Here is a 27,981-nt window from a genome sequence, read left to right as displayed (position 1 = left end):
TCGATCTTGAAGTTTGGAATTATTATTTGTTACGTCTTCAAAATTTGACATTTAAGTATAAAAAAAAGATACTAGGTCGCATGCTAGGCTAGGCTCCTCCTCTTGCTCCCTCTTCGTCCGCATCGTTAGTGTCCGCATCCAAGTCCACCCAGTTGTCGTCGCTGAAGTCATCGATGGTGTCGTTGTCATCTGCGACGGCCGCCACGCTAATATCATCATCGGTGGAGCCAGAATTCGTGGTTGCTGTTGTGGCTGTGGCTGCCACAGATGTGGGTCTGGGCGAACGATCAGCCAGATCCTCCTGAGTAGCCAACGTGGGAGTAGTCGAGCCAGTGGGTGTGCCCGAGGACGGCGTCTCTGTGCACGTGCCAGCTGTAAAGCTGGAAGTTGCCGTGCCAGACGTGGACGCGTCGTCCCCGGTGATGGTTTCCACAGAGTGTCTGGGGCGCTGGTTCTTGAATTTGTTCTCAAGGCGCTTCGCGTCGTACTCCTTGAGATCGGACAGTTTTAGTGTGATGCTTTGCAGATCGCGTTTCAGCATTGTTAAGCACAAAAAGAGATGATTTGGTTAAGGAAAAATATGTTCGGCCGCGATCGATGCTTTTTTACAAACAGTTATTCGCCGGAGTTGCCAGACCGCCGACGAAGCGATAATAACAGTGGTGGAGGGGTGGGTGGTAGGTAGCACATACTTAATTTTAGTATAAGTCTATATACATCTAAAAAGACAGAATGAAATGATAATATGCAGGACTAAGCCTCAGTCTCAGCCCAGTACTCAGACAATATATGTTTATTAGTTGCGTTAAGCAACTTTGCACACCCCCAACATTAAGCGGCGCGGACGGCTTATAGGCCATTCACACTGATGGCCATTCATTTCGGAGATGGTTCGTAAGGTTTTGCCTTTCCCAGTTATTCCACCATTCATGTGGGGTGTTCCTAAGCCGCACCTTTCTAAGCGGTATTATGCAGATAGTTTCAAATGCAACCCTAAAAAGCAATGAATGGCAATAAAAAATAGTTCGCGCCTACCCATATTTCAAATCTTAATTCAAATTTTAAGTAGTTGAAAAAAGAAAAAGAAAAACAACAAACACAATACAAAATGAGAGAAATGAGAAATTGGTGATAAAAAGTAAACATAAGTATGTATATATGTATTTGCTTTTTAATGATTACTATTTTGCAGCCGTTCAATAAACAAAAAATACACGCAGGGCGAAGTGGACTGCATAGATGGAAAGTCTCGCTATAAACATTTGGCATCATATTACTGCGGATTTTCGGGGGTCCCGAAACAAATCCGTTAATGCCGACTAAGATAAGAAAAACACAATTTTAGAGTTTGAAATACCTTTTGTTATTTAGTATAGTCTTTCTTAACATCAATAAACTTGTTCGAACGAGATTTAAATTTATGAGTTCCATCCCAGAAGTTCGAATAAGGAAGTGCCTCAAAATACGCCTCCACAGCTGTTATGACCTAATAGTTTGATAAAAAACGCTTTCTCGCATTTTCTTAGGTTTGGAAACCGTTTGAAGTCGGTATAAGCCAAGTCTCGTGAACACAGTGAATGCTCGAACAATTCAAATTTTAATTCATAGATTTTACCCATTGTCAAAATGCTCTTGTGACATGTGTCCTGATTGTCCGGATTGTCCTGATGAAAAATAATTTTTTCTTCTGGAAACTGGGTGTTTTCTGACAAATTGTTTTTTTTAGCTGGTCTAAAAGGATAAAGTCATATTCGGAATTTATTGTTTTACTAGTTTGCAAGTAGTCCACAAACAAACTTCTTTTCGCATCCTAAGAAACTGATACCAACAACTTCTTGGTCGATTTCTGAATCGGCTCTTTCACGAGCCGAAGAACCAGTTCCAAACCACTTTGTAACCTCTTGTTATCATTCAGAATCATGGTGATAAACCCAAGTCTCATTCGAAAACGCTTTAAATGTGGCTGAGAAAGTCGTTTTTTTCTTTTAATTTTTAGCGAATGCGGCACCCATTTTGCACACAGCTTTCTGAAGCCCAATACATCAGTCAAAATATTTGTTACACTGCCCTTTGAGATGCCTAGGGGTTCTACTAAATCTCTTTCAGTCACCCGACGATGTTCCAATACGATATCCTATTTTTTTTTTCTATAAATTCGGGTGTTGTTGCTAAATTTGGACGTCCTTGACGTTTGTCTTCGAGGCTTGTACGACCACGTTAAAATAATTGAATTAAATTAATTGAAGGCGAAGAGTCCTTATATTCTTTTCATATTTGATCATAAATATCCTTTGCTTTTAAACCTTAAAAAAAAAATCAATCACTGCACGATACTTGATTTTTTACATTGTAAAAAAGTCTCTAACATGTCGATACTAAATGATTTTTTAAAAAAGAAAATACACTGGCAGATTTAAATAAAACTTCACATACTTTCAGATAAAAGATAAACCAACATTACATATACAAATTAGGCTAGTCGTAACGCCATCTCTTATCGAACTGCAAAACTTATTGAACACCCTTGTACAACTGCAGCTCTAACATTCTTTCTGCAACTGCACATTTTTCGGAAACTGCTTGAAGTCCAGAGGGAGCAGCAGAAATTACAGGAGGAACACCAGGAAACAAAGCGAGAGATACTCTCGCCAATTACGAGCCGCCAAGGCCAGACCAACCTCCAACCAGAGCTGCTGCAATTTTCTAGGGAGTCTAAAGAGTAACGTTATATAGTAATTATCAAGCAGGATCCGGTTTTCATTTTCACAATGTTTTCCGATTTACTTTTAAAACCACATTGGTGCTCCTGTTGGTTATAATAAAACAATCCATATGTACAAAAACGTTACTCTTTGGACTCCCTTGAAAATTGCAGCAGCTCTGGTTGGAGGTTGGTTTGGCCTAAGCTTTTCGCAATTTGCTGGAGTATCTCTCGCTTTGTTTCCTGGTGTTCCTCCTGTAATTTCTGCTGCTCCCTCTAGACCTCAAGCAATTTCCGAACAATCGCCAGAAGATTTTCCAGTTTGATCCGTTTTGGTGCAGCGCCTTGGTAGCAGATAGAATATTAGATCTGCAGTTATATCTGTCCTTGTTGACATTCACGGAATTATTTCGGAAATTTTCCAAATTTTTACAGCGAGATTTTCCATCTATGCAGTCCACTTCGGCATGCGTGTAAAAAAAGCAAATGCATACATAGTTATGTTTACGTATTACCACCAATTGCTGGTCTCATTTTGTATTAAGATTTTTTGCTTTTTTCTTCTTTTTAACGATTTAAAATTTGAATTACGATTTGAAATATGTGTAGGCGCGAATTATTTTTTATTGCCATTCATTGCTTTTTAGGGCTGCATTTGGAAACCATCGGCTAACTATCGCATAAAAACGGCGAACGGACCATCCCTGAATAGCCGCCGGATGGTAGCGGCGCGAACGGCTCAAGGTTCGAATTATTTAAGACCAATATTTTTATTTAATTTTCTTTAGACTGAAAATTTGATACATCTAAATTAGTGCATGATGGGCAGTGATGAACGTGAAGCGATAAAAAAAATATGTATGCGTGGATGCGTGGATGCGCGAACGTGTTCTATGGAGCCTCCTAGTAGTAGCTGTAGTGGGCATGACCATGGTGGGGATAGAAGCCGTGATGGCCGCCATAGTAGGGCGCGTATCCAAAGCTGCCGTAAGGACTGCCATAGCCATAGGAGTTGTGTGCATAGCCACCATAGCCATGTCCATAGCCGCCATAGCCGCCATAGCCGCCATAGCCATGACCATAGCCATCAAAGCCAAAGCTATAGATCCCGCGTTTCTCCGTCTTCTTCTCGGCTATGGCGGCCGTATCCTGCTCGGGGTCCTCAGGAAGAGCAGCGGCGGGCTCTGAAATGGCTGCCCAGCTGACGGACAAACATATGGCAAAAGCCACAAATACGCACTGCAAGTTTACCGGAGGTTTGGTTTGGGTTAGTCCTTTTCGGCCATGCTGCTGAGGATCTTCGTGCTGTTTCACCCGATTCCGCTTACCAAGAACTTCATGTTAAGGGACTTTTTGTGTCTAGAATGGAGCCACTGCTGGTTGTCGGGACTGAAGCCGATTGACGTTTGTTCATTGTGGGAGCTTGCCCTGCGCTTTTATAGTCGTCGGCAGGGCATTGCTGCTACAGTTTGATGTTATGCAAAGCTCCAACAACAGCAGTAGCAGCATCGGCAGTGAAGTCAGCGATTGTTAAAGCTAAGGGATTGAATGCATGACGGGTTGACGACTTGAAATCGAATATTGTTTATGCTTAAGCAGCGTGCAACGACCTAAAAGGTTAATTTTCCGCTCATCCCCTCAGATCTGGCAGTGGGCGTTGCAACTAACGTTTTTCCTCCCCACAAACCCCGATATCCGCAAAAGTTATAATCCAAATCCAAGATTCTAGAAGCCACGGCGGCCTATTATGCAATCCAAAAAATTAAATCCCACAATCTGGGAATACGATCCACAGACGACACACTGCCATGCGTGCCACAATCACCTGAGCAACTATCGTATGACACTTTCACCAGCCCTCCAGATACATACATATGTATGTATTACAGAGGGGAAATTACATTATCAACATATGTTTGTATGCGAGAGGAGAGGGAGCCGTGTTCCACCTAGAAGCGGGCTGCCAAATCAAAATGCCACAAGCCCCGTGGGAAATGCATTTGAACACACAGTATGAATGCGATTACGTTTATATGTATGTATGTATGTACAATTATGAACAATTGCAAGTTTACAGCATTTTGGCATTTTTAATTAAGCTGCCAGTCGTTGAGATCTCTGCGAGATCATTTCAAATACAAAAACCAGCAACAAAAATAACTGCTCCCTCTTATCGAAAGAATCCACAGTGCACGACTTATTGACTTACCTGCAGTGGAAGGGCATACTGGAACTGTCTTTTTGTAATTTTATTTTTGTTGTTTTAATTCTTATGTTAAGTCTATTGTGCCTCTACCTAAGTTGGTGTTATATCATATGTTAAACCTATTTTCCAGGCCTTTCGTTGCTAAAAAGCAATATTAGTTCTTTCGATTAAGAGTTTAATAATAGCAAAACCCAGTGAACATAAGCAAATCATTAAGTCCGTTATGGGCCAGCCTTCGGTTTTCTCTCGTCCATTTCCGATCGATTTCTCTCAAGCACACATTCCTCTTATAGACCAAATAGAATCCCAATCCCAATAGGGTATCGCTAAGCCGAGTCACCGTTTCCAACTCATTTCCGACTGCTTTGGGCCACAATGACGGACGACCTTGACCGCAGCGCAGCATTAATTGCAAATGCACTTTTTGATTGGCTAACTTGATTGGAGCGGAAGAATGGAGGAGAGGGCGGCGAGACCCCATGAATGAGGCAATGCCGGAGGCAACATTGTTGAATGAAATGAAGCATGGAAAATGCAAACGGTATTTCACAAGCCCCCGCTGGCGACGTCTCGACATCCTCCCAAAAGTGGGTGGCAACACCATTGTTATAGCCATACCCATATCTATTGTTGCTTTTGTATCATTTAATGTTAATACTCGTAAGTACTTGGATTATTCGGCTGCAGTTGCTCGACCCAGCAAGCGGCGGCGATGAGGTTAATGCACGCGATGTCTCCGATCCCCGATCGCCGCCGACTGCAGATGCGGGCCAAGTTAAGCAAGCGGAAGCCAGCGCCAGCCCCGACCAGATCCAGTCACGATGCCCCTCAGAGATAACAACATTTTTGATTGCCAGCTAAACCATAATTCTTGGCCCGGCTTTTAAATAATTCTAGTCTTGCCATTTTCCGAGTGCCGTGGCCACACAAATTGATTGATTCTCCATTGTCGTATTGTTGACTCGTCGCTTGATTTATTATCACGACTGTTATTGCCGCATTGTTGGCCCCGATAGGGACTCCGATTTCTCTGGGACCTCTTTGGTCAGATCCGATCTTCCACAAGCCGATAAAACCTTTTTAAATACCATTCGATTCGTTGAATGGCAATCGAAAAAACCACACCCGACCCCCCCTTAAGAAATCAGCTGTTCATATTACACAACAAAAACAACACAGCTGCAGTAGCCGCGATTCGATATCCATTTAAGTGGAAAATGCTTACATTTCCTTACAATTTATTACGCTTAACAGACATTAAATAGAATATCAGGAAATATGTGCAATCGCCTAGTACTTCAGCTCTTTGGCCTTGTCGTGGGCGCCTTCGTCAAGGAGTTTCAGCTCCGCCTGCTGCTTCTCTGGGCGAATCACAGTGTAGTAGTGGTAGTAGCGGCTACCTAGCACATAGGTGCCGTAGAGGGTGACTCCGATGCAGGCGTAGACGGCGCCGCGATGCAGTTTGTCCAGCAAGGTGTTGGCATTGATGGGTTTCTTCTGCATGATAATGGATTTTCCCTTTACCGGTCAAACAAAATTCACTTGATTTTTTTTATATTCCCTATGTGAGCTAGTGATGGCCGTGTAGCAGTGCGTTTGACACATGTCGCTTCCCACCCCACCACCATCGATTGCGTACTATCGATATGCTCACATGCCATTCCATGTGAGTTGGCAGCCCTGCATCTTGCAGCATTAATTTCGTACTCTGCACGTGTTTACGTACATGTTCTTGCAACTGCGTGAGAAACATCGTCATTTCGAAGTACACGAAAGAAAAAGGGAAAGGGAAAACACATTCATGGACCACGAATACTCTGGCGTCAGCCCCCTGGGCTCCGCCGTCGACGGCAGCAGCCAGAGCGCCCCCGACGCCGTCATCCTCTGCTGCGAGTGTGCCGTGCCCATTCAACCGAATCCAGCCAACATGTGCGTCACCTGTCTGCGCAACCATGTGGACATAACCGAGAACATACCTAAGCAAGCAGTGCTGCACTTCTGCCGCAACTGCGAGCGCTACCTACAGCCTCCAACCGAGTGGATTCAGGCATCCCTTGAGTCCCGCGAGCTGCTGGCGCTTTGTCTTAAAAAGCTGAAGGGACTTAAAGAGGTAAAGCTAGTAGACGCCGGCTTTATATGGACCGAACAACACTCGAAGCGCATTAAGGTCAAGCTCACGGTGCATGGCGAGATTGTTGGAGGCACTGTTCTCCAGCAGGTCTTCGTCGTGGAGTTCACTGTACAGAATCAGATGTGCACCGACTGTCATCGTACGGAAGCAAAGGACTTCTGGCGGTGTCTGGTGCAAGTGCGCCAGCGCGCTGAGAACAAGAAGACATTCTATTATCTGGAACAGCTGATCCTTAAGCACAAAGCGCATGAGCACACGCTAGGCATTAAGCCAGAGCACGGCGGCCTCGACTTTTACTACGCGAACGAGAACCATGCCCGTCGAATGGTGGACTTTCTACTGACCATGGTGCCCGGCAAAGTCACCACCTCAAAGCGTCTCATCTCGCACGACATCCACAGCAACAACTACAACTACAAGTACTCCTGGTCGGTGGAGCTAGCGCCGGTGTCCAAGGACAGCGCCGTCTGCCTGTCCAAAAAGCTACGCCACCAGCTGGGCAACCTGTCGCCCATTTGCTTAGTGAACCGCGTCTCCAGCAGCATCCATCTCATAGATCCTTTGACGGCTCAGATTGCCGAGCTAACATCCCAGGTGTATTTCAGGTATGATTGATTTCATTTTCATTTCCAATCCTAAATTGGGCAGACTCATGATCCTTTACGTTTTGCAGAGCTCCCTTCGAGGCTGTCTGCAATCCCAAGCAGCTGGTGGAGTACGTCGTCATGGATATTGAGGTGATCATGGAGAAGGATCGTAAAACGTATCCCGGCCAGGGTCAATTGTCCTTCAAGCATGCTCTCTGCGACATTTGGGTGGTGCGTTCATCGGAGCTCGGCATCAATGACAATCCGATTCACACACGCTCCCATCTCGGCCACCTACTGAAGGTAGGCGACTCCGTCATGGGCTACAACACCGGGGAGGCCAACATCAATGATCCAGAATTCGAGAAACTCGCCTCAGACCTAGTGCCCGATGTGGTTCTGGTGCGGAAGCACTACGATCGCCAGGCACGCCTCAACCAGCGAGTGTGGAAGATTAAACACTTGGCCGCCGAGGCCACAGACGAGCGCAGCAAACACGACTACCACGAGTTCCTGGACGATCTCGAAGAGAACGTGGACATGCGAGGACAAGTCAACATTTATCGCGATACCAACAAGACGCTGCCCATCGAGGTGCAGGGGGCCACAGGCGACGTACCCCAAATCACGCTTGAGGAGATGCTGGAAGACATGACGCTGGAGTGCGCCGACGATGAAATGGGCGAGGCTGGCAACGCAGAGGACGAGGAGCCAGAGCTTTAGTTTTATTCATACAGATTTATTTCTTGTATACATAGGTACATACATACATGCCCTGTACATATAATCGCTTAATCAACTAAAAGAAACAATTTTTTTGGAATCCCACGTCGCGACGGATAATTTCAAGCACACCCCACTCATTAAACCCTTGCTAAGTATTGGCTAAACCTCCTTATCTCGTCCATTGATGGCCTTTACAATTGATTTTTGACTTAGGAGAGGCCCAGCTTGGGCTTTTCCTTAAAGAAGTACACCTCATTACAGCCAAAGCCATGGATCTCCTCCCACTCCATCAGAGCCCGCTTGATCACGGGCTGAATGTGCTTGCGTGTGGCGCGGAGATTGTGTTGACGGAGGTAGCAGCCGCCCATGAAACGGCTGCCCACATCGTGGGCTCTGAGATCCAACGAGGGCTCATGGCACCCCACCAGGGCCAAACGGACACACTCCACCAACTGACTCTGTCCGGCCAACGAGATGAGGCCCACATCGCGCTGCACCGTACCATCAACGGGAGAGACATACATGCCAAGCATAACCAGGAGGTTGCTGTCGATTCCAAACTCGCGCAGAGCCTTCTCGGCGCCACTCAACTCAATGAAATCCCTAATGAGGATGGGCATTCCAGCTATGGGCACTTGCTGACGTTCGGTCTGAATTATTTTCATGTCCTTGCGCAAGACCTCGGTGAGCGTCAGATTGCTTATGTCGGCGCGAGCCGCCACCAATTCGTTGAAAAGCTCAGAGCGCCGCCCAACATCTGACTGGCCTCCCTCTGATAGCTCCCTCTCCATCTGCTCCACCATGACCAGGTCACTGGGAGAGAAACGCTTGGCCGTGGCCGAGAAGTTGACTGTGTCCAGGACTATGGTGGCATGTAGCAACTGGGCGACGATGGGCGAACGTGGTTGCTCCACGGCCAAGTAACGCTGGCCGACGATGGTGGCACAGGAACCGATATCGGTCTCGATGCTGCGCACACAGTTCTGGGGCAACAGCATGTATTTCGGATTAGCGCCATCGATGGGTCTATGATCGAGAATCTCTACCACATGTGGAGCCAGCTCACTCACATGATGGTCAACGAGAACAACGTTGACATCCTTAGCGAATTTGTTTGGCAAATCATCGCGGAAGAGCAGCATGGCTTCGGCAATGCCACACTTGCTCAACATATGGCCCACTTCTGTCTTTAGCCGGTAGTCCCTGCGTGGAATGTTCAACACGGGCACATAGTCGTGCTCCTGGCTACGCTCTGAGTAAATGAAAGCCAGAGTCAAGGCCGAGACAGCCGAGTCGAGATCGCACGACTCATTGCCAATGACGATGTGCAGCTTACGTAGCTCCTCAGCAGGGTGAGCCTGCCAAGCAACAGTCGACCCGTCCGCCAGGTACTGAAACAAGAATCCCTATCAGTGCTTTGCCTGCTAGTCAAGGTTGTCCCTGGAGATACTTACACGGTTGAGCGTTGTCCGAGCATGAGTTAGAAAACGGACGAAACGCATTTTAACTTAACTAACTCCTTGAATTCCAAGAAAAACTATGACCACTCGGCAAAAGCTCAACCTCGCAGGACTGTTGATTCCGAATCGATAGCAACTGCAGTCCGACAAGCAGCAGACAAGCAACAGTTGCCAATATCGATAGCTGTATTTTTAATCGATGTCCCTGAACACCACCAATGTCTAGAGTTGGCGAATTGCAAGTCACGGCATGGATCAGCACGGCCACGAAAACTGTTCAATTACAACGAAAATAAACTAAAGCATATTGAAGGTTCGTAGAAGGTATTTAAAATTGTTTTCCATTAGGTTGACGTTTTTATGCCAAATATCGATATATGTAAATATCGATTTCACCAGCGCGGCAACCAACCCGAGATTTAAAATCTAAATAGTCGATATCGCTTGCATTGCAGACAGCTGATTGTTTCTGAAAATTAAGATGTAAGCAAAATATCAATAAACGCGTGGGCGAAGTCCAAAATGAACGCCATTTCGGGATCGCAATACGATCTTAATAGAGGGCTCCACATCCGGGCCGATGGGAAGCAGTATAAAATTTCTTAGCATCTTTATGATCATGGTTTTAACCTCGAACATGGCAAACTTTTGGCCGATGCAGTTGCGTGGTCCCGCACTGAAGGGTATATTGCTGTATGCGCCCTTCTTAGAAGTGGCCTTATTAGAGAGGTGCCGCTCCGGTCGAAAAATCAGTGGATCTGCGAAGAGCATCTCATCCCGAAGCAGTTGCCAGAGCAGCAGAATCACATTGGTCCCCGCTGGAATGCGTCCACCTTCTGGATAGGCATGTCCTAATCTTGTGTCTTATCTGTACGCTTAGTCTAAGTAGCCACTTACCCACTGCCAAATCTGTTTCCAGGCAACGTCCCAAGGCCGGAATGGGCGGATACAGGCGCAGTGCCTCCCTGACCACACAATTCAGAAACGGCAAAGCAGCAAAGTCGGAATATACCACGCATCGGTCCAGCTCGCGGCCAAAGTGTCCTTTCACCTCATCAAAAAGCCGCTCCTGGACTGCCGCATGCCGCGAAAGAAGATACAGGCAGAAGGAGATGGCCGAGGTGGTGGTGTCATGGCCCTCGAAGATAAAGGTGTTGACCTCATCGCGTATCTGCTTGTCAGTTAGCGGCTGGCCATCCACCGTTGCCCTCAGCAGTGTATCCAGCAAGGCATTGCGCCTGTCCCGCGCGACTGGCTCTCCCGGTGCATTCTCTCTCCTAAGCAACTGGCGACGCTGCTCGATGATGCTGTTTGTGAACAGGTGCAGGCATTTGATACCCTCCTGCTGCTTCCGAAAGCCACTGGGCCAGCAGAGTCGGAAGAGCAACGGCGGCAGAAGATGCGGACGCATAAACCTGGTCGCCAAAGTATTGGTCACGCTGGAGGCAGGACTGAGTTATTCAGACACATTCAGTCACGTTAGAAAGGCAGTTGAACTTACGCCTTGACGGCCTGCACCACAGCAGAGTCCGCATCGAGCTGAGCATTCACACAGACACCCATGGCCGTCTCAGTGATGATGTCGAGGGCGGCCAAGCCCACGTATGGATAAATGTTGATAGCCACCATTCCACCATTCGACAAGGGCTGCAGGCGCTCCACTAGCAGCTGACTTTGTTTGTCGAACACCTCGACGAACTCCTCCAGGATACTAAAGTGGAACGTGGGGGTGATGATCTTGCGCATGCCGTGCCACTGCTCGCCCTGACTGAGGAGCAGCCCATTGCCCAGCCAGCCGCGTAGGGCTCCATAGATGCTGCTCTTGCGCAGCTGTTTCTGGCTGTGCAGCAGGGCGTCCACATGGCTCGGCTCGGCGGTGACCATAATGACTTGGCCGCAAACGGAGGCCATGAAGCTACGTCCGAAGCGTTCCACGTACTCGGCGAACTTCTCGTGGAGATCTAAGGGGACAAGACACAAAGTGAATATCGTTCCAATATCGGAGCAGCGTGGGTTCTCTTACTGTCCGGTTGGAAGCTGCGCATTTGCCAGGCGGCTCCAACCAGCGGCACCCGCGAGACGCTGGGCACAAATCCCCTGAGCGGATGTCTCATCTCCCTCAGAGCCAACTGCAGTAGCCAAGCCACAATCAGCGTCAGGGCCATGGTCAGCAGCAAAGCCATCAACATGTTCTCCGAATCCATTTAATACTGCAAACCGAAGCAAGCAGATCCAAATCCAGAAGTATGCACTGTCGGCTAGGGCACAGTGAGAGGAAGCTCAAATCTTATCGACCACCGTTAAAAACCAGTGGAACCCGTAAAACTATTTATACGTACACTCGGACATGTGTCAAGTGCTTAATTTGTATAGATTCTGCAGGGTTCTGAATGATTATATAAGCGAAGGGTTCGAAAAGTCCACCGCCAAGCAGAGGGAGACAGAGGCAGAGAGCGAGAATCAAGCGAGAACAGCTGACCTGGCCACCAGCTGTTGGCCATTAAGAAGAGTAACAAGTGAGCACGTGAACAGAAGTCAACCAAAATTTGAATTCGACTAAAAAATATTGTTTAATCCACAGCCGATGGGGCAAACCAATATGGGAAAGACTAGCATAATCAGAGCGATCAACTGGCGAGAACTGAACGCGGCTGTAGACCCAGGTGAACCCCGTTAGCGGACCGCAGCACAATGTTCATGGCCGGTCGTGGCTCGGGACCGAGAGGCAGCAGCTCAAAATTACGCAGCAGCTTGCTGATGGTGCTCTTCATCTCCAGAAGGGCGAACTTCTGACCAATGCAGTTGCGTGGACCCGCAGAGAAGGGAATATAGGCATAGGGATGCGTCTGGGGTGACGTGCTGTCGAAGCGATCCGGCTTAAACTCGTCAGGGGACTCGAAGTATTCGGGATCACGGAGGAGGACAAAGATGCCGACGGTGTAGTTGGTCCCAGCTGGAATGCGCTTTCCCCCTGCAATTTCGAGGAGTGATTACTTTCAGGTACTTTCAGGAATCAAGCGACAAACCAAGCACTCACGTATCTCCACATCTTCGTTGAACCAGCGCCCAATCATGGGCACTGGAGGATGCAGGCGGAGCGACTCTTTAATCACATTCTCCAGATACTTGAGTTCACCCAGATCCCGCAGGGTGACCGGACGATGGCGGTCCACACCCAGAACCTCATGGATCTCCTCCACCAGAAGCTGCTGCACCTGGGGATGGCGAGAGATCTCGTAAAGGCAGAAGGAGATGGCCGAGGTAGTGGTATCGTGACCCTCGAACATGAACGTGTCCACCTCTTCCCGGATGTCGTCGTTACTGAGTGAAGCCCCATCGATGGTTGACTGCAGGAGCACATCCAGAAGGGCCATGCGACGCTTCTGTCCCAGGTCATCGTCTTCCTTGATCTCCTCCTTCTCCTTCTCCTGTTTCCCTGCACTGACCAGGGCCTGCCGACGCTGCTTAATGATATTCTCAGTGAAGTCGTGCATCACCTTAATGGCGCTATCCTGCCTTTTAGCCATTCCCGGATGAACCAGGCGGAAGAGCCAATCGATGCGCTGCCAGGCATGGATGAACCTGGTGGTCATGATGTTGGTCACACTGAAAGAAAACAAAATGAGGGACTCGCGGAAAATTGCAACAGCTCTCACTGAAAAGAGGGACGACTCACTCCGTGACGGCCTGGACATAGGGCAGATTGGGGCTCATTTGTGCCTGGATCTTGGTTCCCATGGCGGTTTCTATTCAGATACAGATACAGATACAGAAGATATAGTCTATTAAAGATGGGAGAGAATCAAATCGCCCATTCACCTGCTATAATGTCTAGCGCCAGGAGACAGACAACCGAAAAAATGTTAATGGCTGTTTTCCCATCAGCCCGCTGTTGCAGTTGCCCCACCATCACGGCGCTCTGCTGATCGAAGATCTCGACAAACTGCTCTAGGATCTTGAAGTGGAAGGTGGGCGTGATGATCTTGCGGCGGGAATGCCACTTCTTGCCGGTGCTCATTAGGAGGCCCGTGCCCAGCCAGCAGTGGAGCAGCTCGTACAGATTGTTCTTAGTGATGTGCTGCTGGCTGCTAAGGATGAACTCGATGTCATGCGGGTCCGTAGAGAAGACGGCCAGCTGGTTGAGCACCCACACCTTGTAGAGTGGACCGTACTTGTTCCTATTCTTGCTAACAAAACCCATGATCTCTGCAAGCATAAAAATACAGTCTATGTAACTATGGAATGTAACATACAATATTGGTCTGGGAATAAACTTACGTTCGGCATCGAGGCCACGATACATGAGGGCATTGCCGACAAGAGGCAGACCCCGCGGACCTGGCATATAGTGAAGTATATCATTGCGCCGCTTGCGCCAAAAATAATCCCACACCAGAACTGTCGTAAGCGCCACCAGGAACACAAGCGCGAGCATTGTACACCCAATTACAAACGAACTACGAATAAGCCATAGCCGACCATTGCACTGACTATCTCACTCCCGCTATCTCGAGGGTGAGCCTCTCCACCAGGCAGTGAGCAGATTACGAGACGCGTCAGCGGCAAGCCGGTCCGGATCGTAAGAGAGCCATGCCTAAGAGAAATTACGCCACTAGACTTGAGTGGATTGTCGAATCACGATGATTTCTCGCAATTCTTATCACGATTGCTAAGCTATAATTCGTAATGCTTACTTGTCTGAATTGAAAGAAACTGCTCAGTAAATCTCAAAGGTACCAAAATGTATCTTCTACTGGATAAGAGAATCCACTGATATTTACATTAAGTTCGATGCCAAAGGGTTCACTAAGATCTATACATTAATAAGCATTCAAAATGTACAACAGAGGGTTATTCAATAAACCATCAATGTATGTAAATATCGTATTGCGTATATTGATAAAGGTCTTGTCTGGTTTTTATGGCTTGGAATGTAAGCAAAGGTCCAATCGGGTAACGTATTAAAATTCTAAATCAACTGTATAAACAAATGAATAAAGAACACTCTCTCTAGGAAATGAGAGACTCGTGGAAATCATTCTATGAGAAATGAGAGCGGCTACGAGTCTACTCTGAGATGTAGTTTTACCAGTTATAGAACAGCATCCAAGTCGACCTCAGATATGTACGCTCTTCGGTCACGGGAGCGCCCACTCCAATGCTCCCACTCAGACATGAATAGAAGAGAGCCGGTTCTTAAGAGATAATAATATGCTCTTATTTAATTTGTGATTTTACCTTCCCAACCATGCAGCCAGTGGAGACTAGCAAGAGAGACTTTCTGAGTAGGCTTATGTGAGGAACCCTTAGTCCGACAAACTAATCGTCACTTGTTTGCAGCCAGGATTTATTGGCCGGTGTTTGTTTGAAATCCTTTTTCCTGTATGAGAGTAACTACAATTATTGTATATATACAAAAGTGTTGACTGAGCATGTCTCTGGAATAGATAGAGCAGAGACTCTTTTGGCAGCTATTGGGGGAAGAAGCTTGCGATCTTATCAGCCTGTTTGGTATATAAAAAAGAGCAGATAATCTGTGAAAGGGACGGATCGGACGACCTACTGGCACACTCCCACACTTTCACTTCCACTCCCACTACCGTATCAATCTGAACTTTTATTCTTTCGATAGTAAGCAAAGACCTTGAGTCATGCTGATCGGGCGATTTCGTCGTTGTTGTGTGCGCCGCGATGAACGCAATGAATGGGTCCCCAGTGGGTGGGAGGAGATTCCCAACCAGGCTTATCTGCATCTACGCCAATACTCTGATAATGTAACTGATCCATAAACTCAGTGATAGCCCGAACAAATCGAGGGATCGAGATGTCTCCACTTCCGAAAACCCGGTTGATGATAGATGATAGAGAGGGCCAAGGCTAAGGGAGGGCGTCTGCCCCTGGCATCTGGGGATCGCCTTCACCAAGACTCTCCAGCCCGTTCTGACCTCCACCACCAACGCCAACTGCCGTTGACCGTCGCCTTGGGTACACTTGGTACTGTTAATACTGGCCGCTGATTATAGAACCCTTATCTCGGTCAGAATTGGCTACAAAACAGCCCCACCACCGAGCATAGCCCATTAGTTGTGGTCTGTAAGCGCGTTGGAGAGACCCGAAAAACAAAGAAGCTCGAAATAGGAAATTGAGAAATTAGGAACGACTGCATGTTAAAATGTTTGTGGAACTGTTGGTGCTGTTGCTTACTGTGGCCCTGGTGTGGGACTACCTGGTCGGCCGGAAACACAAACGATTATTTGACCGGGCAGGAATCACTGGACCCAAAGCATGGCCGCTTGTGGGTAATGCCCCGTTGATGATCAATGAGTCGCCCAAAAGTAGGCCACAGAAACGGAGTCGGGAGCTAGCTGCAGCCCAGAGCTCCAGCGATCCTTTCAAGCGACAGATACCAAAACCAAATCTCTCTTGCAGCTGTGTTCGACTTGCAGTGGCGCCTAATCCAAACCCATGGCAAGAATGTGCGATGTCAGATTCTTCAAGACCGCGGCTTCATGACGGCGGACCCCAAAATGATTGAGGCGATCATGAGCAGCCAGCAGACCATACAGAAGAACAACCTATACGGCCTGCTGGTCAACTGGCTGGGCGATGGCCTTCTGCTGAGCAAGGGAAAGAAGTGGTTCCGTAGGCGCAAGATCATCACGCCTGCGTTCCACTTCAAGATCCTCGAGCAGTTTGTGGAGGTGTTTGACCAGCAGAGTGCCATCATGGCTAAGAATCTGTACGACCGGGCAGATGGCAAAACCGTGATCAACATGTTCCCCGTAGCCTGCCTTTGCGCCATGGACATCATCGCCGAGACGGCCATGGGCGTCAAGATAAATGCCCAGTTGCAACCCAACTTTCCCTATGTCCAGTCGGTAAAAACGTGAGTTTAGCTCGTTAGACTGTTTGGATTGCCTCTTCATTCCGATCCCATGTGTCTCAGGGCCTCTGGCATGCTGGCCGAGCGTTTTGTGAATCCCGCCCAGCGTTTGGACATCTCCATGCGTCTGTTCTTTCCCTTCGCCTTCGCCAAGCTGAGTGCGAACATAAAGGCCATGCAGGACTTCACCAACAATGTGATCAGTGAGCGTCGTGACCTCTTGCAGAAGTCCATCTCAGATGGCACGTACGAGACAACCAACGCATCGCCCCTGGACGATGTGGGTCAGAAACGTCGCATGGCCCTGTTAGATGTGCTCCTACAGTCTTCCATTGACGGGGCTCCACTCAGCAATGAGGACATACGAGAGGAGGTAGATACCTTCATGTTTGAGGGCCACGACACCACCACCAGTAGCATTGCCTTCACCTGCTATCTGCTGGCCCGGCATCCAGAGGTGCAGGCTCGAGTCTTTCAGGAGGTGCGTGATGTGCTCGGGGACGAGAAGGACGCCCCGGTGAACATCCAGCTGCTAGGCGAGCTCAAGTATCTGGAGTGTGTGATCAAGGAGTCATTGCGACTGTTCCCTTCGGTACCGATAATCGGACGCCACATTGTCGAGGACACACTGCTGGGTGCGTTCCCTTGGGTTCCTTTTTAAGAAATGTTGATCATTAATGATGATGATTTGCTTCTTGCAGACGGCAAACTCATACCCGCCAAGACCGATGTTATGATACTCATCTACCATTCCCAGCGCGATCCGGACTACTTCCCCGAGCCGAATAAATTCGTGCCGGAACGGTTCAGTCCGGAGCGCAAGGGCGAAATCAATCCATTCGCCTACACGCCGTTCTCTGCGGGACCACGCAACTGCATTGGCCAGAAGTTTGCAATGCTGGAGATGAAAAGCACCATCAGCAAGATGGTGAGGCACTTTGAACTGCTGCCCCTAGGTGAGGACGTCCAGCTAGTGCTGAACCTCATCCTCCGCTCCACCACCGGTATCAATGTGGGTCTCAAACCGCGCGTCTATTGAGTTTTCTCTGCAAGTTTCCCGTTTCTTGTTGCCTGCGTGGCTTTATTTTTATTTTATTACCTTTTTTGATTAGTTCTTAAGACGACCGCACTGTAAATATTCCAATAAAATAAAATGATTGATTTATATACCACACTTTTGAATGCTTAAATTGATTATATTTTAGTTTCAACCGCATCAAGTTACAACACAAAAAAAGTGTTATTTCTTCGGTCATTTAGTCCCAGGCATATACCTGGCCCGGAGTGGGTAATTTGGTCGCCGTGGACGCACCGCCATCCGCTGAGAGCTGCTTTTGCTGCTCGACCAGATCAATAGGTGGATTCACCTCCCGACGGCCATCGCGCAGGCAATAGTAGTTGGCCGAGTACAGCTGCGAAGGTCCGTCGGGGATCTTTGGAGGGGGCTGGGTGCGATCGGCTACGTCGTCCTCGAAGCGCAGCGCCAGAGTGTGCTCACGCTGGAATAAAATTGTATAAATTTCCGTTTTTTGTCTTACATAACGTAACATTTGAGACGCTCGGGGCGCCGTACGGTTCCATGCTTACACCGAGGAGAAAGGCCCGGATCCGTTGAAAAAATGGGGACACGTCACGGCGTAGAGCAGACATGCTTGTTCCGGCTAAACGAAATGTTTAACTATTTGAAAGAATCTTTTGTAAGCTTTGTAATGCCTAAAAACTTTAGCGCCCAGCTGATTCTTGTTATGATTGCAGATGGCAGGAATGAGTACGGCTATCGATAGTATCGAACGTTCTTGCAGGGCTGTAATATATGACATCCATCGATAATTTCTCTCCGCCGCGTGCACATGGTTTTTGTTTTTGTAGAAATAAATATAAATTAAATAAATTAATAGCACACTTCGAAATAAAATGGGAGGCCAAGGAAAAATGATAAATCGCAAGCGCAAATTTGTGGGACGCAAGACCGACGATCCGGAATTCGACCTGGACAAAAAACACTTCAAGGTGCTGCACGTAAATGCCAGCGAGAAGCGTTTGATTATCGTACTGGAGGGCGCCCAGCTGGAAACGGTTAAGGTGAGTGTTTTGCGAACCCTCAACCTGGCTGACAGCTGACAATATCCACCCGTCCGCAGGTGCACGGCACTTTTGAACTGCTGAACTGCGACGACCATGCGGGTATTATGCGCAAGAATCAACGTGATCCGGGCTCCTGCCGCCCCGACATCACCCACCAATGCCTACTGATGCTATTCGACTCACCGCTAAACCGTGCGGGCCTGCTCCAAGTGTTTGTGCGTACCGAACACAATGTTCTCATCGAGATTAATCCCCAAACGCGCATTCCACGCACTTTCAAGCGATTCGCCGGTCTTATGGTCCAGCTGCTGCACAAGTTCCAGATTCGGGCCAACGACTCGTCTCGCCGCCTAATGAGTGTTATCAAGAACCCCATAACAGACCATCTGCCGGTCGGCTGCAAGAAATACGCCATGTCCTTCTCCGGGAAACTTGTCGCAAATTGCCGCGACCTTGTCCCACACGGCGAGGAAGGTAGCGTTGCCTACGATGAGCCCGTGGTTATGGTGATCGGCGCCTTTGCGCATGGCGTTCTCAAGACGGACTACACCGAGGAGCTCTTCTCCATCAGCAACTACCCGCTGTCGGCGGCCATAGCATGCTCCAAGCTCTGCAGCGCCTTCGAGGAGGTCTGGAAGGTAGTATAGGCCAGACCCAGTTCAGGGATTTCCGGTTGTCCCGCTCTGGAGTAGTTATAGCTAGTACGTAGTCCCATTCTGAATAGATTATATGCGCATTGCAGACTGTAAAGTATCCCGTAATGTGTTTGTCTTTAAATCGCAATGGCGGCCCAGCAAGGAGGTTATCGTTGGAAGAGAGAGAGTTCAATAGCCGTCACTTGGTTGTACATAATATACATATATATCATATGTATGTATATATATATATTTATTTATTTTTATAATTCTCAATTACAAAAGACGCTGCATAGAAAACCTGAAATTTGTTTGACATTGGGCTCACTCAGATCGAAATTTAGTTTTTAGCGTTTCTCATGGATACTCGGCACTTGTGGCAGATGCAACATATCGCGTTTGGTTTGGTTCGGGGTCGATGAGATGCGATGCGTAGCGAGCCTCATCATTTTGCGTTGTTTTCTGATAAATTTTTTACTTTACGTTTTCTTAACTAATTGCCATTAGCCCTTCTATTGGTTCTGTTACTGAATCAGTTGACGGGTTAAGGTATCGCGGGCTGGCGATCCTGTATGATACTACTTCGCCCCCGGCTTCTTTCCAGTGTCGGCTGCCACCTTTTTTTCTGCCTCGCGCTTGGCGGCGGCCTCCTCTCGCTGCTGACGAATGAGGGCCAGCCGAGCGAGATCCGCCTTCGCCTCGGTCGTCTTGCCGGCCGCATGTAGCTTCTCGTAACGCTGGCGCGCCTTCTGCTTCTCGATCTGTTCACGCTCGCGACGGGACAGTTCCGGCTTGGCGGCGGCGCTGGAGCTGGTGGTGGAGGACCCACCATCGTCCAGCTTGAGAGTTGCTATTTTCTGGGTGGCCTTTTTGGTCACACGGTTGGGATTCTCGATTTCGATGAGCGAGGCCACGCCCTTTTTGGCATCTCGCGCCTCTGCTTCTGAGTCATCCTCGGACTCCTCCTCCGAATCGGATTCCGACGAGCTGACCGCCGGACGCTGCTTTTGACGGTGGGCTGGACGGGTGGCGGTCTTACGGGTCGCTGGAGGCTTCGACTTGGATGTGGCCGCACTACCGGAGGCCTTGTCACCGCCGGTCTCTTCACCACTTCCGCTGCCACTCGACTGGTCGCTCTCCTCCTCGGACTCCTGCTGAAGCTCTTCGGGTGATGTAAAGTGACGGCTGCGGCCTTTGTGGTTAACGAACTTTCCTCGTGGCATGCTGAGTCTTTGTTTTTACGCTGTATATGTGTATGGGTGCGTGTGTCGCCGCTAGTCTTCCTCCAAAACGTTATTCTTCCGCAAGCAGCCGCTGGAACGGGAAAATTCGATACTCCTTTTTTGAGTCGCTTTTTCGGCCAGGCGTGTGTTTGCCAATGATCTGACAAATTTAGTCACGCAGGCTTTTAATTTTTACACACAGAAATTCCAAATAAAATTGACGAGCCAGCAGTAGAACAATCGATATTAGCGATAACTCAATGTGTGTTGACAGAAACTATCGATTGTGGCAGCAACGATGAAAGACTATGAAAATTTAAATTTTTTGATAATCCAAATGATAGCTAGGAGATTGTAACGAAAAGAGTTTAATAAAGTAATAATTTCCAGGATTCAGCGTTTTTCTTCCGAACATCAACCTTGGACGCTAAATTATGAACTTCCACCACTAGCTGCAACTGCAGTGAACGCGATAGTGTATTTTTATGTCTATTGTGGTGCGAGAAGGTGCAGTTTTATTACGTAGAATCACCAACGCGAAGAAAAATGTATATAAAATATAAAAAACCTATCAAGAAATAAGTTGGAATACATTGTAAATACCTGCCCGAAAAAATAAACAAAGCTACCCGCTCACCACGCCTTCACGTTTGTTTGATAACATACGCAGCGCCACCTCGCGGCCAAACGGCGCATTTTGTGAATGTAAATAAAATCTCACGCCACAAAACATTCGTTAACAAAAACAAGGGGAACAATAGAAGCAATAAATTATAACAATTTTAAAGACAACAAAAAAGATAACACTTTTATATGCAAGCAGAGATAGTTACCGCGAGCGATAGGGTGAACGACAGTCCCCCACAGACACGGAAAAAGGCAACAAAGACGACAACGGATGTGGAGACGGACGAGACCCGGCGGAAAAGGAAGGCCATGGATGACTACGACATCGATATCGATCTAAATTTCGTGCAACTGAGCCGCCAGCAACTGCTGCAACGCTACAGCACTGCCGTGCGCAAGCTGCGCCGCCTAGCCGAGGCCCACCATGAGGTGCGGCCCCTGTCCTTTGACAGTTATGTGCTGTTCCAGTACTTTCAGCAGCGCAACTGGCGCCAGCGAATGGCCGGCATGGGCGGGGGCAGCGCAACGTTGGTACCGCCGCCGCAACTGATGGCTTACCTCAAGCTAGAGGTACTGCACCATTTGCTTGACCGCCGGCGCCAGATCCTATGCTGGCTCTTCTACCTTACGCTTGTGTCGCTGTGCGTGGCCGCATACCGCTATGAGACATCGAGCGGTAGCAACGAGCGCGTAGTACAGTCGACGGTGTACCCCGGGATGCGGATGTGGCGGCGGATGACCATGCCGCTGATCCAGCGCTTTCCCCGGCTGACCGAGTTCTACGACGAGTCCTGTCTGATGGGCAATCCGTTTTTCCAGATGGAGGACCTCAGCTGCGGCCCCTGCGCCAATGTGGAGAGCGTCTGGTTTGAGAGCGATGAGTGCGCCCAGTTACATGCCCCTGTCAGCGGCAGCGATAAGGGCTTGTCCTTGCTCCTCAAGTGCCGCCAGACAATGGCTGAGGGGGATAGTGTGCCGTTTGCGTTCAAGAGCCAACAGGATGCCATGGTTCTAAGCGAATTTTACAACATCTATACTAGCAACCACATGATCTTCCAGCGCGATGCGTACCGGGTGCACTCCACAAACCAGGGTGTCCACAATCTCGAGGATCTCTTTGGCCAGTTCAACAGCAGCAACAGTGACATGAACACGAATGTCGATCCGCCTACCTGGACACAGCAGGCGCACAATCTGTGGCGCTGCAATCGCATGCTCCCCGCTCGCTTGCTGCGCCCCATCTTCGCCCGGCCGTCCCGCCTTCCGAGCCTGGGCGTTGCTTTAGAGCGCTACGTGGCCATCGACACGGCCCAGGCGCCGGCCTATACGCTGCCTGAGACCGAGTGCCCCAATGTGTATGTCCACCAGGCGGTGGGCACGCGCTTTATCATCCTGCGCCCCACCAGCGAGTGTCGCCACCGGTGCCGCACCCTCTCCATTCGCCTCACGCAGTCCTTTGTCCGTGAGTATCATTCTCTATCTCTTGCTTTTGCTCTGTTTTGTTTGTGCATGCGCACTCCCTCTAACATTATCTCGATGTTTCTGTATCTCCTTTAGTCAGCTATAACTGGTTGTATTGGAAGCCGATCTCGGCCCCGGATCCCATATCCGAGTCATTGTCCATCAGCTTGATCGGTTCTTACTGCTAGAGATTTTCTCTCATCCAAGCGCCATATACATTCATACGCATAGTGCATATACACACATATATCCACGCCCATATACATACATACATCCGCGATGCAAAATTAGTCAACGAACATGGGAGTCCCGGCTCGGCTCAAGGGCTCTATGAAACCCAGAATCCACGCCAACGAACTGGAAGAAGAACAGAAGCGTCCATTCCAAATGGTCAGCACATCGCGGGATGTTTCTTCTTTGTTTCTTTTTTTATTGTAGACCCATTCTAGTGGCATTTTGTGTGTGTCGTCCTGTGCAATTCTCAGTCCTAGTTTATAAGAATAGATAGCCTTAGTCAGCATGGTCGTGTCCTCCCCGTTTCGGTGTTATGTTCGTGTCCTTTTGACCACTTTGCATTTATGCTCGGTTTAACCTCAGTCTAAATCGACCCCTAATCGTGTTACAGAGATAAGTGAGAAAATAAAAACAGATTCGTTCTTTTGTAAATATCCGTGTCCAGACCTGAGTTTTACTTTGTTTTTACAAGGAATTATAAAAAGCGCAGTCAAGCGTTTCCCGCAGGGCATCGAAGTAGGAGCCGGTCATTAGATCCGCCTCAAGAATGCCAAAAGTCTTCGCGAGCTGCTCGGCAATGGTCTGGCCTTCCTCCAGAGTCTGTTCCGGTCTCAGACAGACCTCGAACTCCATAAAGTGACCTAGGTCTTGTACCTCGTCCAGGTGGATACGCGTCTGCTCATGGATGAACAAATGGCGCTTTTTATCCAACTGGCCTAAGATGCCGTTCGTCTGGCCCAGAATCTTCTCCAGCACAGCAGGCTCGTCCACTTCAATCTTGTTGAAACAGGACAGCTTAGGACCGGCCACATCGGGTCGATCGTAGTAGACCAACTGGGAGCGCGACGGGGGCTGCAAGTACCGCAGCTTGAGACGCCCGCCCAGCGGCGATTCGAAGAACACATCGCGCTGGACGATGAGCTCTCCTGTCTGACTGCCAGTCAGCTTCTTGGCGATGTCCAGGCGGCGGGCAAAATCCTCACTTCCGCCAGGAATCCGTGCCTTTATCTCCACATTTCGCTGATCTGCAGGAGTCGCTTCCATGCTGGGACCGATTTTGTGTCTAACATCGATAGACATCAAATTTATCAGCGGGACTGCTGGCACGACCCCATTTTTATTCGTCAACGAACACAACCTATACATCATGTTTAAAGTTATCGACGAAAAACAGGTAAGAAATATCAGGGCCGGGAATTAATTTGAATTAGTATGCTTTTTATAAGCTATTTAGGCTGACCCGAGTAACCTATCGATAGTTGAGTTAACTCAATAAGTCAGAACACTTGCATAAAGTCGAATTATTGAGTTTAAGTGCTGGTACGTACTTGTGTTTCCAGCAAAGCGTTGTAAATCAACCAAATTATTAAATGAGTTGAAAGTTTTCTTTAAAGATTATATGTATATTTGCAACTTTTCCCTCAGCCATAATTTTTACGCGCAAAAATTTTAATTTTAGTCTGCTAGTTTTTGTTGTTATTTAAATTTAAACGATAGGGCCTCCATGCTTATCGTATGTAAAAAAACGGAGTTTTGCCCAAAACTCAATAGCTCAACCCTTGTGAAAGTAGCGTGTAAAATAAAATTGAGCAGCGTTCTTTTTAAGAAAACTAGTTAAATTACAAAATAAGCCTTTTTTTGTTAAATAGCATTCCTTGCGCCTAACAGCACATTATCTTATGTTACGGAATGCCGTATTGTTATCGCTGCGCAGTACTACCTACATACTTCGCTTGGCGCCAATCGTTGAACTGCTAAAAACTGTTTTAACCAAGACAAGGATTGGTAATGTCCTAGTGTCTGCTAGAGAAAGTTATAAGAGATTGTATATATTTGATTAGCAACTAATAAACACACATTTAAGGTATGGTTAAGGTGTTGCTCAATTCGTAATGCGTTTGATTAATGGCTGTTGGAAAACAACGTATGTTTATTGTGAGAGTCCTCTACTCGACATTGTCCATCATAAGGTAATACCCAAAAAAGCTGAGTATAATAAAGTATAGCTTTCAACTGATTCCATTCAGTGCACAGATAAGTATTTGAATTTTCACATTATTGCCTTCCCATTGGACTGTAATCGTATTGATGAATCTGCCTTCCATAACTCGAGAAACCCCGCCCTTTATTGAACTAATGGTTTTGGCGTCATTAGCCCTAAAACTGCAAATAAAAAAATGGTTTTCTTTATGCAAACAAATCTTTCAGATTCTAGGCTATGTTTTTGCATCTCTTTCCTGCATCCAGAATGCAGGGCAGGACCACCAAGATCGGTCACTATTTATATATGCATTTATATACTATGTACATATGTATGTATGCAAGTAGTTGGCGTAGGACCCGGTAGGGTGTGCCCAGGATAGATAGATATGTACTTTTTTTTTGTACTGTATTTTATTTACATACATGTATGTATGTATGGCTTAAGCAAATGATTGTTAGGTTCGGATTTAATAGTAGTAGCACCCTAAACCTCTCCGCCACAGACCACTGCATCCTCTTCCTTTTCCTCCTCCTCCTCTTCCTCTTCCTCTTACTCTTATTTTACCCCTCCACCTACCCCAAGCATATTCCGCCAAAATGTAGTGAAATACTCCGTACCGTACACAGATCTGTATGTCTGTATGTATGGGTGGGTGTTCGAACAAAAGCAATGCGAACAACAGCAAAGCAAATCAACAAAAAAAAGCCAACAAAATTGTCCATACATATGTATGTATGTATGTATGTACATATGTACATGCATATGTATGAGAGAGTTATTTTTGTGTGTGTGTGTGTGTGTGTGAGTGTGTATGCGAGTGTGTATGTATGTCGAGACACACAACTTGAATAGTCTCCTGTCGAGGCCCCGCTTCGTCGTCGCGCCACGTGATGGGAAAGGTAGAGCAGAGCGAGAGGTAGCGCTGTCGCAGCCACAGCGACGCGAACATACACAAACACACACTTTTCCCTGCTGCTGGTATGCTAGTATTAGTGAGTTAATGGCAGGAGCAGGGGCGTAGGCAACGGGGTTGTCGTTGCTAGGGGCTGGGTGGGCAGACGGCAGTGTATGAGGGGTGGGGTGGTGTGGTTCGGTGGGGTTCGTGGGGGGGGGCGGATGGGAATGCTTCTGAGGGCACTGTTCCAACTTTTCTTCGTGTTCGTGCTCCCAACTTCGTGTCGTTCGCTTCGATTCCTATGTAATGGTTATTCTGATGGGGATACGGGGTGTTCGGCTCGGTTCGGGCTTTTCATTCTTCCATCTTCTTCTTTGTTCGGTTCGTACTTGTCTTTTTACAGATGCTTCTACACTGTTACATACAATGTATTTCCCCTGCTTCCTTTTTCTGTTTTCTTTTTCAGTCCAGTAAAAGCATGAGGCCATTTCCAATTCTCCTTCTTCCTAGATTACTCCCTTGCTCCTTTTTCGCTGCTCCTGTTCCTCGCTTCCTCCACCTTACTCCTTCACGGCAATTCCGCCCTGCCGATCATACTCCTTGCTTGCTTTTTTTGCTGACTCCTTATCTTCTTCTTATGCCAATTGGCCTTCCTTTTTTTTTATCTTTCTTCACTGCTCCAATGATCAATACTTCCAATAATTAGAACCCGCAGATCCTTCTCAATGATCCCCCTCCAGTTCTTCTTCCCCTTTTTGTGCTCTGTATCCACTGCTTGTTCTTCCCTTCTTAATCAGACAGTCGCCCCTTATTATTATTTATCTCATTTTCCACCCTCTCCTATTCACATTTTTCACCTGCTCGTTTTTGCATTCTTCTCTAGTTTTATTTATGTTAGATTATTCGGTTTCTTCACCGAATTATTTGTTACTTCCCCAACTTTATCAGCTAATCCTGACTTTCTCTCTTTACTTCAGCCATCGACTCTCGTGGTCTTGCCTGGCTGCCTAATTTCCTTCTGCTTCCTCCCCCATCCCCTTCAAAGTCTGACTCTTCATTCGCTATCATTTTCCTCCCAGTCCAACTCTGCTTCTTCCTCATCCAGTCTTTGTTGAATATCCTTCTTCCTTTGCTCTTCCTTCACTATTGGAGCCACCATTTTAGTGCCATGGAAACATACATATGTACATAAAATGGGAATGGTATGCCATTATTATCTAAGGATATTATCTAAGGATACATATTTAAGTACATCTATAATGGCTATACTATAGGCTATACATCCATATATGCATAGTGCATACATACATACTATGTACATACATATGTACATGGTAAAGCAACAACGTTGTGGTGTAGAAGCAAAGGGTTCCGTTCCTTCCTTAGTAAACTGGGCAAAACAGCCCATCTAGCGAGATAAAAGTCATCAATTTAAAAATAATAATGATAATAATGATATTTTTAAATACTTATGAAAAATAAATTTAAAAATTATTTTTTGATGATTACGAAAACATACATATGTCACTTTTAAATGCTCACAGCTGACCGAATATCGATTTCATCGATATTAAGAAAAAAGTGTCGATAGCCGAAAAAGTGTATTGGTAACCGAATCAAAAACAAATTTCCAGTTTTTAGTATATCAAAATTTGAATTTTCTTCCGCTAGATTGTTTTGCCCAGTGTGCTTGGGTACGAAATATACGAAAATTTAATGCAGTTTTCTCAAATTTCCCAAAGTGGAATCTATGCTGCGGTCGATGCTGTTACTTTTTTTTCTGCTGCGGCGCAGTCAACGTTGGCAGCGACGGCAACAGCGTCAGAAGCAGAAACATAGCAACAACAACATGACGGCGACGACCTTCGGCTGCGCTGCATTACTGTTGGATCCATACCCTTATGCTAGGGGTATAATTTTTCTTTTCACATGCTTGCAATGCAGAGTCAAACTAGGATTTTTGGTCTTGGTGGAAATTGGAATTTGCATTTTTCGTAGGAACGAGAGATCTGGAAGTGTATTTAAAGCTTCTGCTACCGAAAATCACTCACTTCTTGTTGCTGTTGCTTTTTGGGTTCGTTGGTTGTAGCTGCTTTTGCTTCTGTTGTGGCCCTCGGAAATGTATTGGCCATATGTACATACA

At 47.3% G+C, this 27,981-nt stretch overlaps 13 protein-coding genes and 1 long non-coding RNA gene across 15 annotated transcripts; 4 read left to right on the top strand and 10 right to left on the bottom strand.

Moving 5' to 3' along the window:
* Nucleotides 1–651, bottom strand: LOC4815663 (uncharacterized). Its single transcript, XM_001355192.3, has one exon. The coding sequence runs from the start codon at nt 539–541 to the stop codon at nt 89–91; it is 453 nt and encodes a 150-aa protein (XP_001355228.1). The 5' UTR covers nt 542–651; the 3' UTR covers nt 1–88.
* Nucleotides 652–3,452: 2,801 nt separating this feature from the next.
* LOC4816032 (keratin-associated protein 19-2) lies at nt 3,453–4,131 on the bottom strand. The gene is made up of 2 exons (XM_001355191.3): nt 4,030–4,131; nt 3,453–3,940 (listed from the first exon to the last, which is right to left on the bottom strand). The coding sequence occupies exons 1-2, from the start codon at nt 4,039–4,041 to the stop codon at nt 3,605–3,607; spliced, it is 348 nt and encodes a 115-aa protein (XP_001355227.2). The 5' UTR covers nt 4,042–4,131; the 3' UTR covers nt 3,453–3,604.
* A 1,977-nt stretch (nt 4,132–6,108) lies between these two features.
* Nucleotides 6,109–6,519, bottom strand: LOC4815474 (uncharacterized). Its single transcript, XM_001355190.4, has one exon. It carries the CDS (start codon nt 6,408–6,410, stop codon nt 6,198–6,200), a length of 213 nt encoding a protein of 70 aa, XP_001355226.1. The 5' UTR covers nt 6,411–6,519; the 3' UTR covers nt 6,109–6,197.
* Nucleotides 6,520–6,562: 43 nt separating this feature from the next.
* On the top strand, nt 6,563–8,453 carry Nmd3 (60S ribosomal export protein NMD3). The gene is made up of 2 exons (XM_001355189.4): nt 6,563–7,643; nt 7,712–8,453. Exons 1-2 carry the CDS (start codon nt 6,634–6,636, stop codon nt 8,346–8,348), a joined length of 1,647 nt encoding a protein of 548 aa, XP_001355225.2. The 5' UTR covers nt 6,563–6,633; the 3' UTR covers nt 8,349–8,453.
* On the bottom strand, nt 8,344–9,996 carry pn (exopolyphosphatase prune). The gene is made up of 2 exons (XM_001355188.4): nt 9,806–9,996; nt 8,344–9,742 (listed from the first exon to the last, which is right to left on the bottom strand). The coding sequence occupies exons 1-2, from the start codon at nt 9,851–9,853 to the stop codon at nt 8,561–8,563; spliced, it is 1,230 nt and encodes a 409-aa protein (XP_001355224.2). The 5' UTR covers nt 9,854–9,996; the 3' UTR covers nt 8,344–8,560.
* A 122-nt stretch (nt 9,997–10,118) lies between these two features.
* On the bottom strand, nt 10,119–12,316 carry Cyp4ae1 (Cytochrome P450 4ae1). Of its 2 annotated transcripts, none has more exons than XM_002133336.3 (4): nt 11,835–12,316; nt 11,313–11,772; nt 10,709–11,250; nt 10,119–10,647 (listed from the first exon to the last, which is right to left on the bottom strand). In XM_002133336.3, the coding sequence occupies exons 1-4, from the start codon at nt 12,013–12,015 to the stop codon at nt 10,307–10,309; spliced, it is 1,524 nt and encodes a 507-aa protein (XP_002133372.2). In that variant the 5' UTR covers nt 12,016–12,316; the 3' UTR covers nt 10,119–10,306. The 2 variants fall into 2 exon arrangements, with proteins under 2 accessions (XP_002133372.2, XP_015040873.1); XM_015185387.2 differs by having other exon boundaries at nt 10,119–10,280.
* A 40-nt stretch (nt 12,317–12,356) lies between these two features.
* Cyp4d2 (Cytochrome P450 4d2) lies at nt 12,357–14,440 on the bottom strand. Its single transcript, XM_002133335.3, has 5 exons — nt 14,090–14,440; nt 13,631–14,017; nt 13,488–13,557; nt 12,849–13,417; nt 12,357–12,782 (listed from the first exon to the last, which is right to left on the bottom strand). Exons 1-5 carry the CDS (start codon nt 14,244–14,246, stop codon nt 12,439–12,441), a joined length of 1,527 nt encoding a protein of 508 aa, XP_002133371.2. The 5' UTR covers nt 14,247–14,440; the 3' UTR covers nt 12,357–12,438.
* A 1,446-nt stretch (nt 14,441–15,886) lies between these two features.
* On the top strand, nt 15,887–17,861 carry Cyp4d14 (Cytochrome P450 4d14). Its single transcript, XM_001355187.4, has 4 exons — nt 15,887–16,146; nt 16,241–16,697; nt 16,758–17,329; nt 17,396–17,861. The coding sequence occupies exons 1-4, from the start codon at nt 15,984–15,986 to the stop codon at nt 17,731–17,733; spliced, it is 1,530 nt and encodes a 509-aa protein (XP_001355223.2). The 5' UTR covers nt 15,887–15,983; the 3' UTR covers nt 17,734–17,861.
* Nucleotides 17,856–18,474, bottom strand: ND-B14.5A (NADH dehydrogenase (ubiquinone) B14.5 A subunit). The gene is made up of 2 exons (XM_001355186.4): nt 18,282–18,474; nt 17,856–18,193 (listed from the first exon to the last, which is right to left on the bottom strand). Exons 1-2 carry the CDS (start codon nt 18,342–18,344, stop codon nt 17,951–17,953), a joined length of 306 nt encoding a protein of 101 aa, XP_001355222.1. The 5' UTR covers nt 18,345–18,474; the 3' UTR covers nt 17,856–17,950.
* A 27-nt stretch (nt 18,475–18,501) lies between these two features.
* LOC4815756 (ribosomal RNA small subunit methyltransferase NEP1) lies at nt 18,502–19,532 on the top strand. Its single transcript, XM_001355185.3, has 2 exons — nt 18,502–18,776; nt 18,836–19,532. Exons 1-2 carry the CDS (start codon nt 18,609–18,611, stop codon nt 19,424–19,426), a joined length of 759 nt encoding a protein of 252 aa, XP_001355221.1. The 5' UTR covers nt 18,502–18,608; the 3' UTR covers nt 19,427–19,532.
* An 85-nt stretch (nt 19,533–19,617) lies between these two features.
* On the bottom strand, nt 19,618–20,945 carry LOC4816022 (28 kDa heat- and acid-stable phosphoprotein). Its single transcript, XM_033384508.1, has 2 exons — nt 20,838–20,945; nt 19,618–20,728 (listed from the first exon to the last, which is right to left on the bottom strand). The coding sequence occupies exon 2, from the start codon at nt 20,635–20,637 to the stop codon at nt 19,993–19,995; it is 645 nt and encodes a 214-aa protein (XP_033240399.1). The 5' UTR covers nt 20,638–20,728; nt 20,838–20,945; the 3' UTR covers nt 19,618–19,992.
* Nucleotides 20,946–21,076: 131 nt separating this feature from the next.
* LOC4816095 (uncharacterized) lies at nt 21,077–23,399 on the top strand. The gene is made up of 2 exons (XM_001355183.4): nt 21,077–22,726; nt 22,822–23,399. Exons 1-2 carry the CDS (start codon nt 21,451–21,453, stop codon nt 22,911–22,913), a joined length of 1,368 nt encoding a protein of 455 aa, XP_001355219.2. The 5' UTR covers nt 21,077–21,450; the 3' UTR covers nt 22,914–23,399.
* On the bottom strand, nt 23,135–24,156 carry LOC4815505 (uncharacterized). The gene is made up of 2 exons (XM_001355182.4): nt 23,407–24,156; nt 23,135–23,335 (listed from the first exon to the last, which is right to left on the bottom strand). The coding sequence occupies exon 1, from the start codon at nt 24,106–24,108 to the stop codon at nt 23,425–23,427; it is 684 nt and encodes a 227-aa protein (XP_001355218.4). The 5' UTR covers nt 24,109–24,156; the 3' UTR covers nt 23,135–23,335; nt 23,407–23,424.
* A 2,314-nt stretch (nt 24,157–26,470) lies between these two features.
* On the bottom strand, nt 26,471–27,906 carry LOC26534134 (uncharacterized). Its single transcript, XR_004470532.1, has 2 exons — nt 27,358–27,906; nt 26,471–27,246 (listed from the first exon to the last, which is right to left on the bottom strand). It is a non-coding gene; the product is annotated as an uncharacterized lncRNA (long non-coding RNA).
* Between the last annotated feature and the right edge of the window lie 75 nt (nt 27,907–27,981).

Source organism: Drosophila pseudoobscura, chromosome X (assembly GCF_009870125.1).
Source record: "Drosophila pseudoobscura strain MV-25-SWS-2005 chromosome X, UCI_Dpse_MV25, whole genome shotgun sequence".
Classification (NCBI taxonomy): Eukaryota; Metazoa; Arthropoda; class Insecta; order Diptera; family Drosophilidae; genus Drosophila; species Drosophila pseudoobscura.
Note: the sequence above shows the minus strand (reverse complement) of the source record. Positions and strands in the feature narration are given on the sequence as shown.

Excerpts from the sequence above, each read along its gene's own strand:
- LOC4815663 (XM_001355192.3), bottom strand. The coding sequence starts at position 541 with ATGCTGAAACGCGATCTGCAAAGCATCACACTAAAACTGTCCGATCTC.
- LOC4815474 (XM_001355190.4), bottom strand. The coding sequence starts at position 6,410 with ATGCAGAAGAAACCCATCAATGCCAACACCTTGCTGGACAAACTGCAT.
- Nmd3 (XM_001355189.4), top strand. The coding sequence starts at position 6,634 with ATGTTCTTGCAACTGCGTGAGAAACATCGTCATTTCGAAGTACACGAA. Across the intron at positions 7,644-7,711 it reads ACATCCCAGGTGTATTTCAG|AGCTCCCTTCGAGGCTGTCT; the intron begins GTATGATTGATT and ends TACGTTTTGCAG.
- pn (XM_001355188.4), bottom strand. The coding sequence starts at position 9,853 with ATGCGTTTCGTCCGTTTTCTAACTCATGCTCGGACAACGCTCAACCGT. Across the intron at positions 9,743-9,805 it reads CTCGGACAACGCTCAACCGT|TACCTGGCGGACGGGTCGAC; the intron begins GTAAGTATCTCC and ends TTCTTGTTTCAG.
- Cyp4ae1 (XM_002133336.3), bottom strand. The coding sequence starts at position 12,015 with ATGGATTCGGAGAACATGTTGATGGCTTTGCTGCTGACCATGGCCCTG. Across the intron at positions 11,251-11,312 it reads GTGGTGCAGGCCGTCAAGGC|CGTGACCAATACTTTGGCGA; the intron begins GTAAGTTCAACT and ends TCCTGCCTCCAG. Across the intron at positions 10,648-10,708 it reads GGAAACAGATTTGGCAGTGG|AAGGTGGACGCATTCCAGCG; the intron begins GTAAGTGGCTAC and ends ATGCCTATCCAG.
- Cyp4d2 (XM_002133335.3), bottom strand. The coding sequence starts at position 14,246 with ATGCTCGCGCTTGTGTTCCTGGTGGCGCTTACGACAGTTCTGGTGTGG. Across the intron at positions 14,018-14,089 it reads TCGTGGCCTCGATGCCGAAC|AGATCATGGGTTTTGTTAGC; the intron begins GTAAGTTTATTC and ends TTATGCTTGCAG. Across the intron at positions 13,558-13,630 it reads GGCGCTAGACATTATAGCAG|AAACCGCCATGGGAACCAAG; the intron begins GTGAATGGGCGA and ends GTATCTGAATAG.
- Cyp4d14 (XM_001355187.4), top strand. The coding sequence starts at position 15,984 with ATGTTTGTGGAACTGTTGGTGCTGTTGCTTACTGTGGCCCTGGTGTGG. Across the intron at positions 16,147-16,240 it reads GATCAATGAGTCGCCCAAAA|CTGTGTTCGACTTGCAGTGG; the intron begins GTAGGCCACAGA and ends TCTCTCTTGCAG. Across the intron at positions 16,698-16,757 it reads TATGTCCAGTCGGTAAAAAC|GGCCTCTGGCATGCTGGCCG; the intron begins GTGAGTTTAGCT and ends CATGTGTCTCAG.
- ND-B14.5A (XM_001355186.4), bottom strand. The coding sequence starts at position 18,344 with ATGTCTGCTCTACGCCGTGACGTGTCCCCATTTTTTCAACGGATCCGG. Across the intron at positions 18,194-18,281 it reads TCCGGGCCTTTCTCCTCGGT|CGTGAGCACACTCTGGCGCT; the intron begins GTAAGCATGGAA and ends ATTTTATTCCAG.
- LOC4815756 (XM_001355185.3), top strand. The coding sequence starts at position 18,609 with ATGGGAGGCCAAGGAAAAATGATAAATCGCAAGCGCAAATTTGTGGGA. Across the intron at positions 18,777-18,835 it reads CCCAGCTGGAAACGGTTAAG|GTGCACGGCACTTTTGAACT; the intron begins GTGAGTGTTTTG and ends ACCCGTCCGCAG.
- LOC4816022 (XM_033384508.1), bottom strand. The coding sequence starts at position 20,637 with ATGCCACGAGGAAAGTTCGTTAACCACAAAGGCCGCAGCCGTCACTTT.
- LOC4816095 (XM_001355183.4), top strand. The coding sequence starts at position 21,451 with ATGCAAGCAGAGATAGTTACCGCGAGCGATAGGGTGAACGACAGTCCC. Across the intron at positions 22,727-22,821 it reads CCTCACGCAGTCCTTTGTCC|TCAGCTATAACTGGTTGTAT; the intron begins GTGAGTATCATT and ends TATCTCCTTTAG.
- LOC4815505 (XM_001355182.4), bottom strand. The coding sequence starts at position 24,108 with ATGATGTATAGGTTGTGTTCGTTGACGAATAAAAATGGGGTCGTGCCA.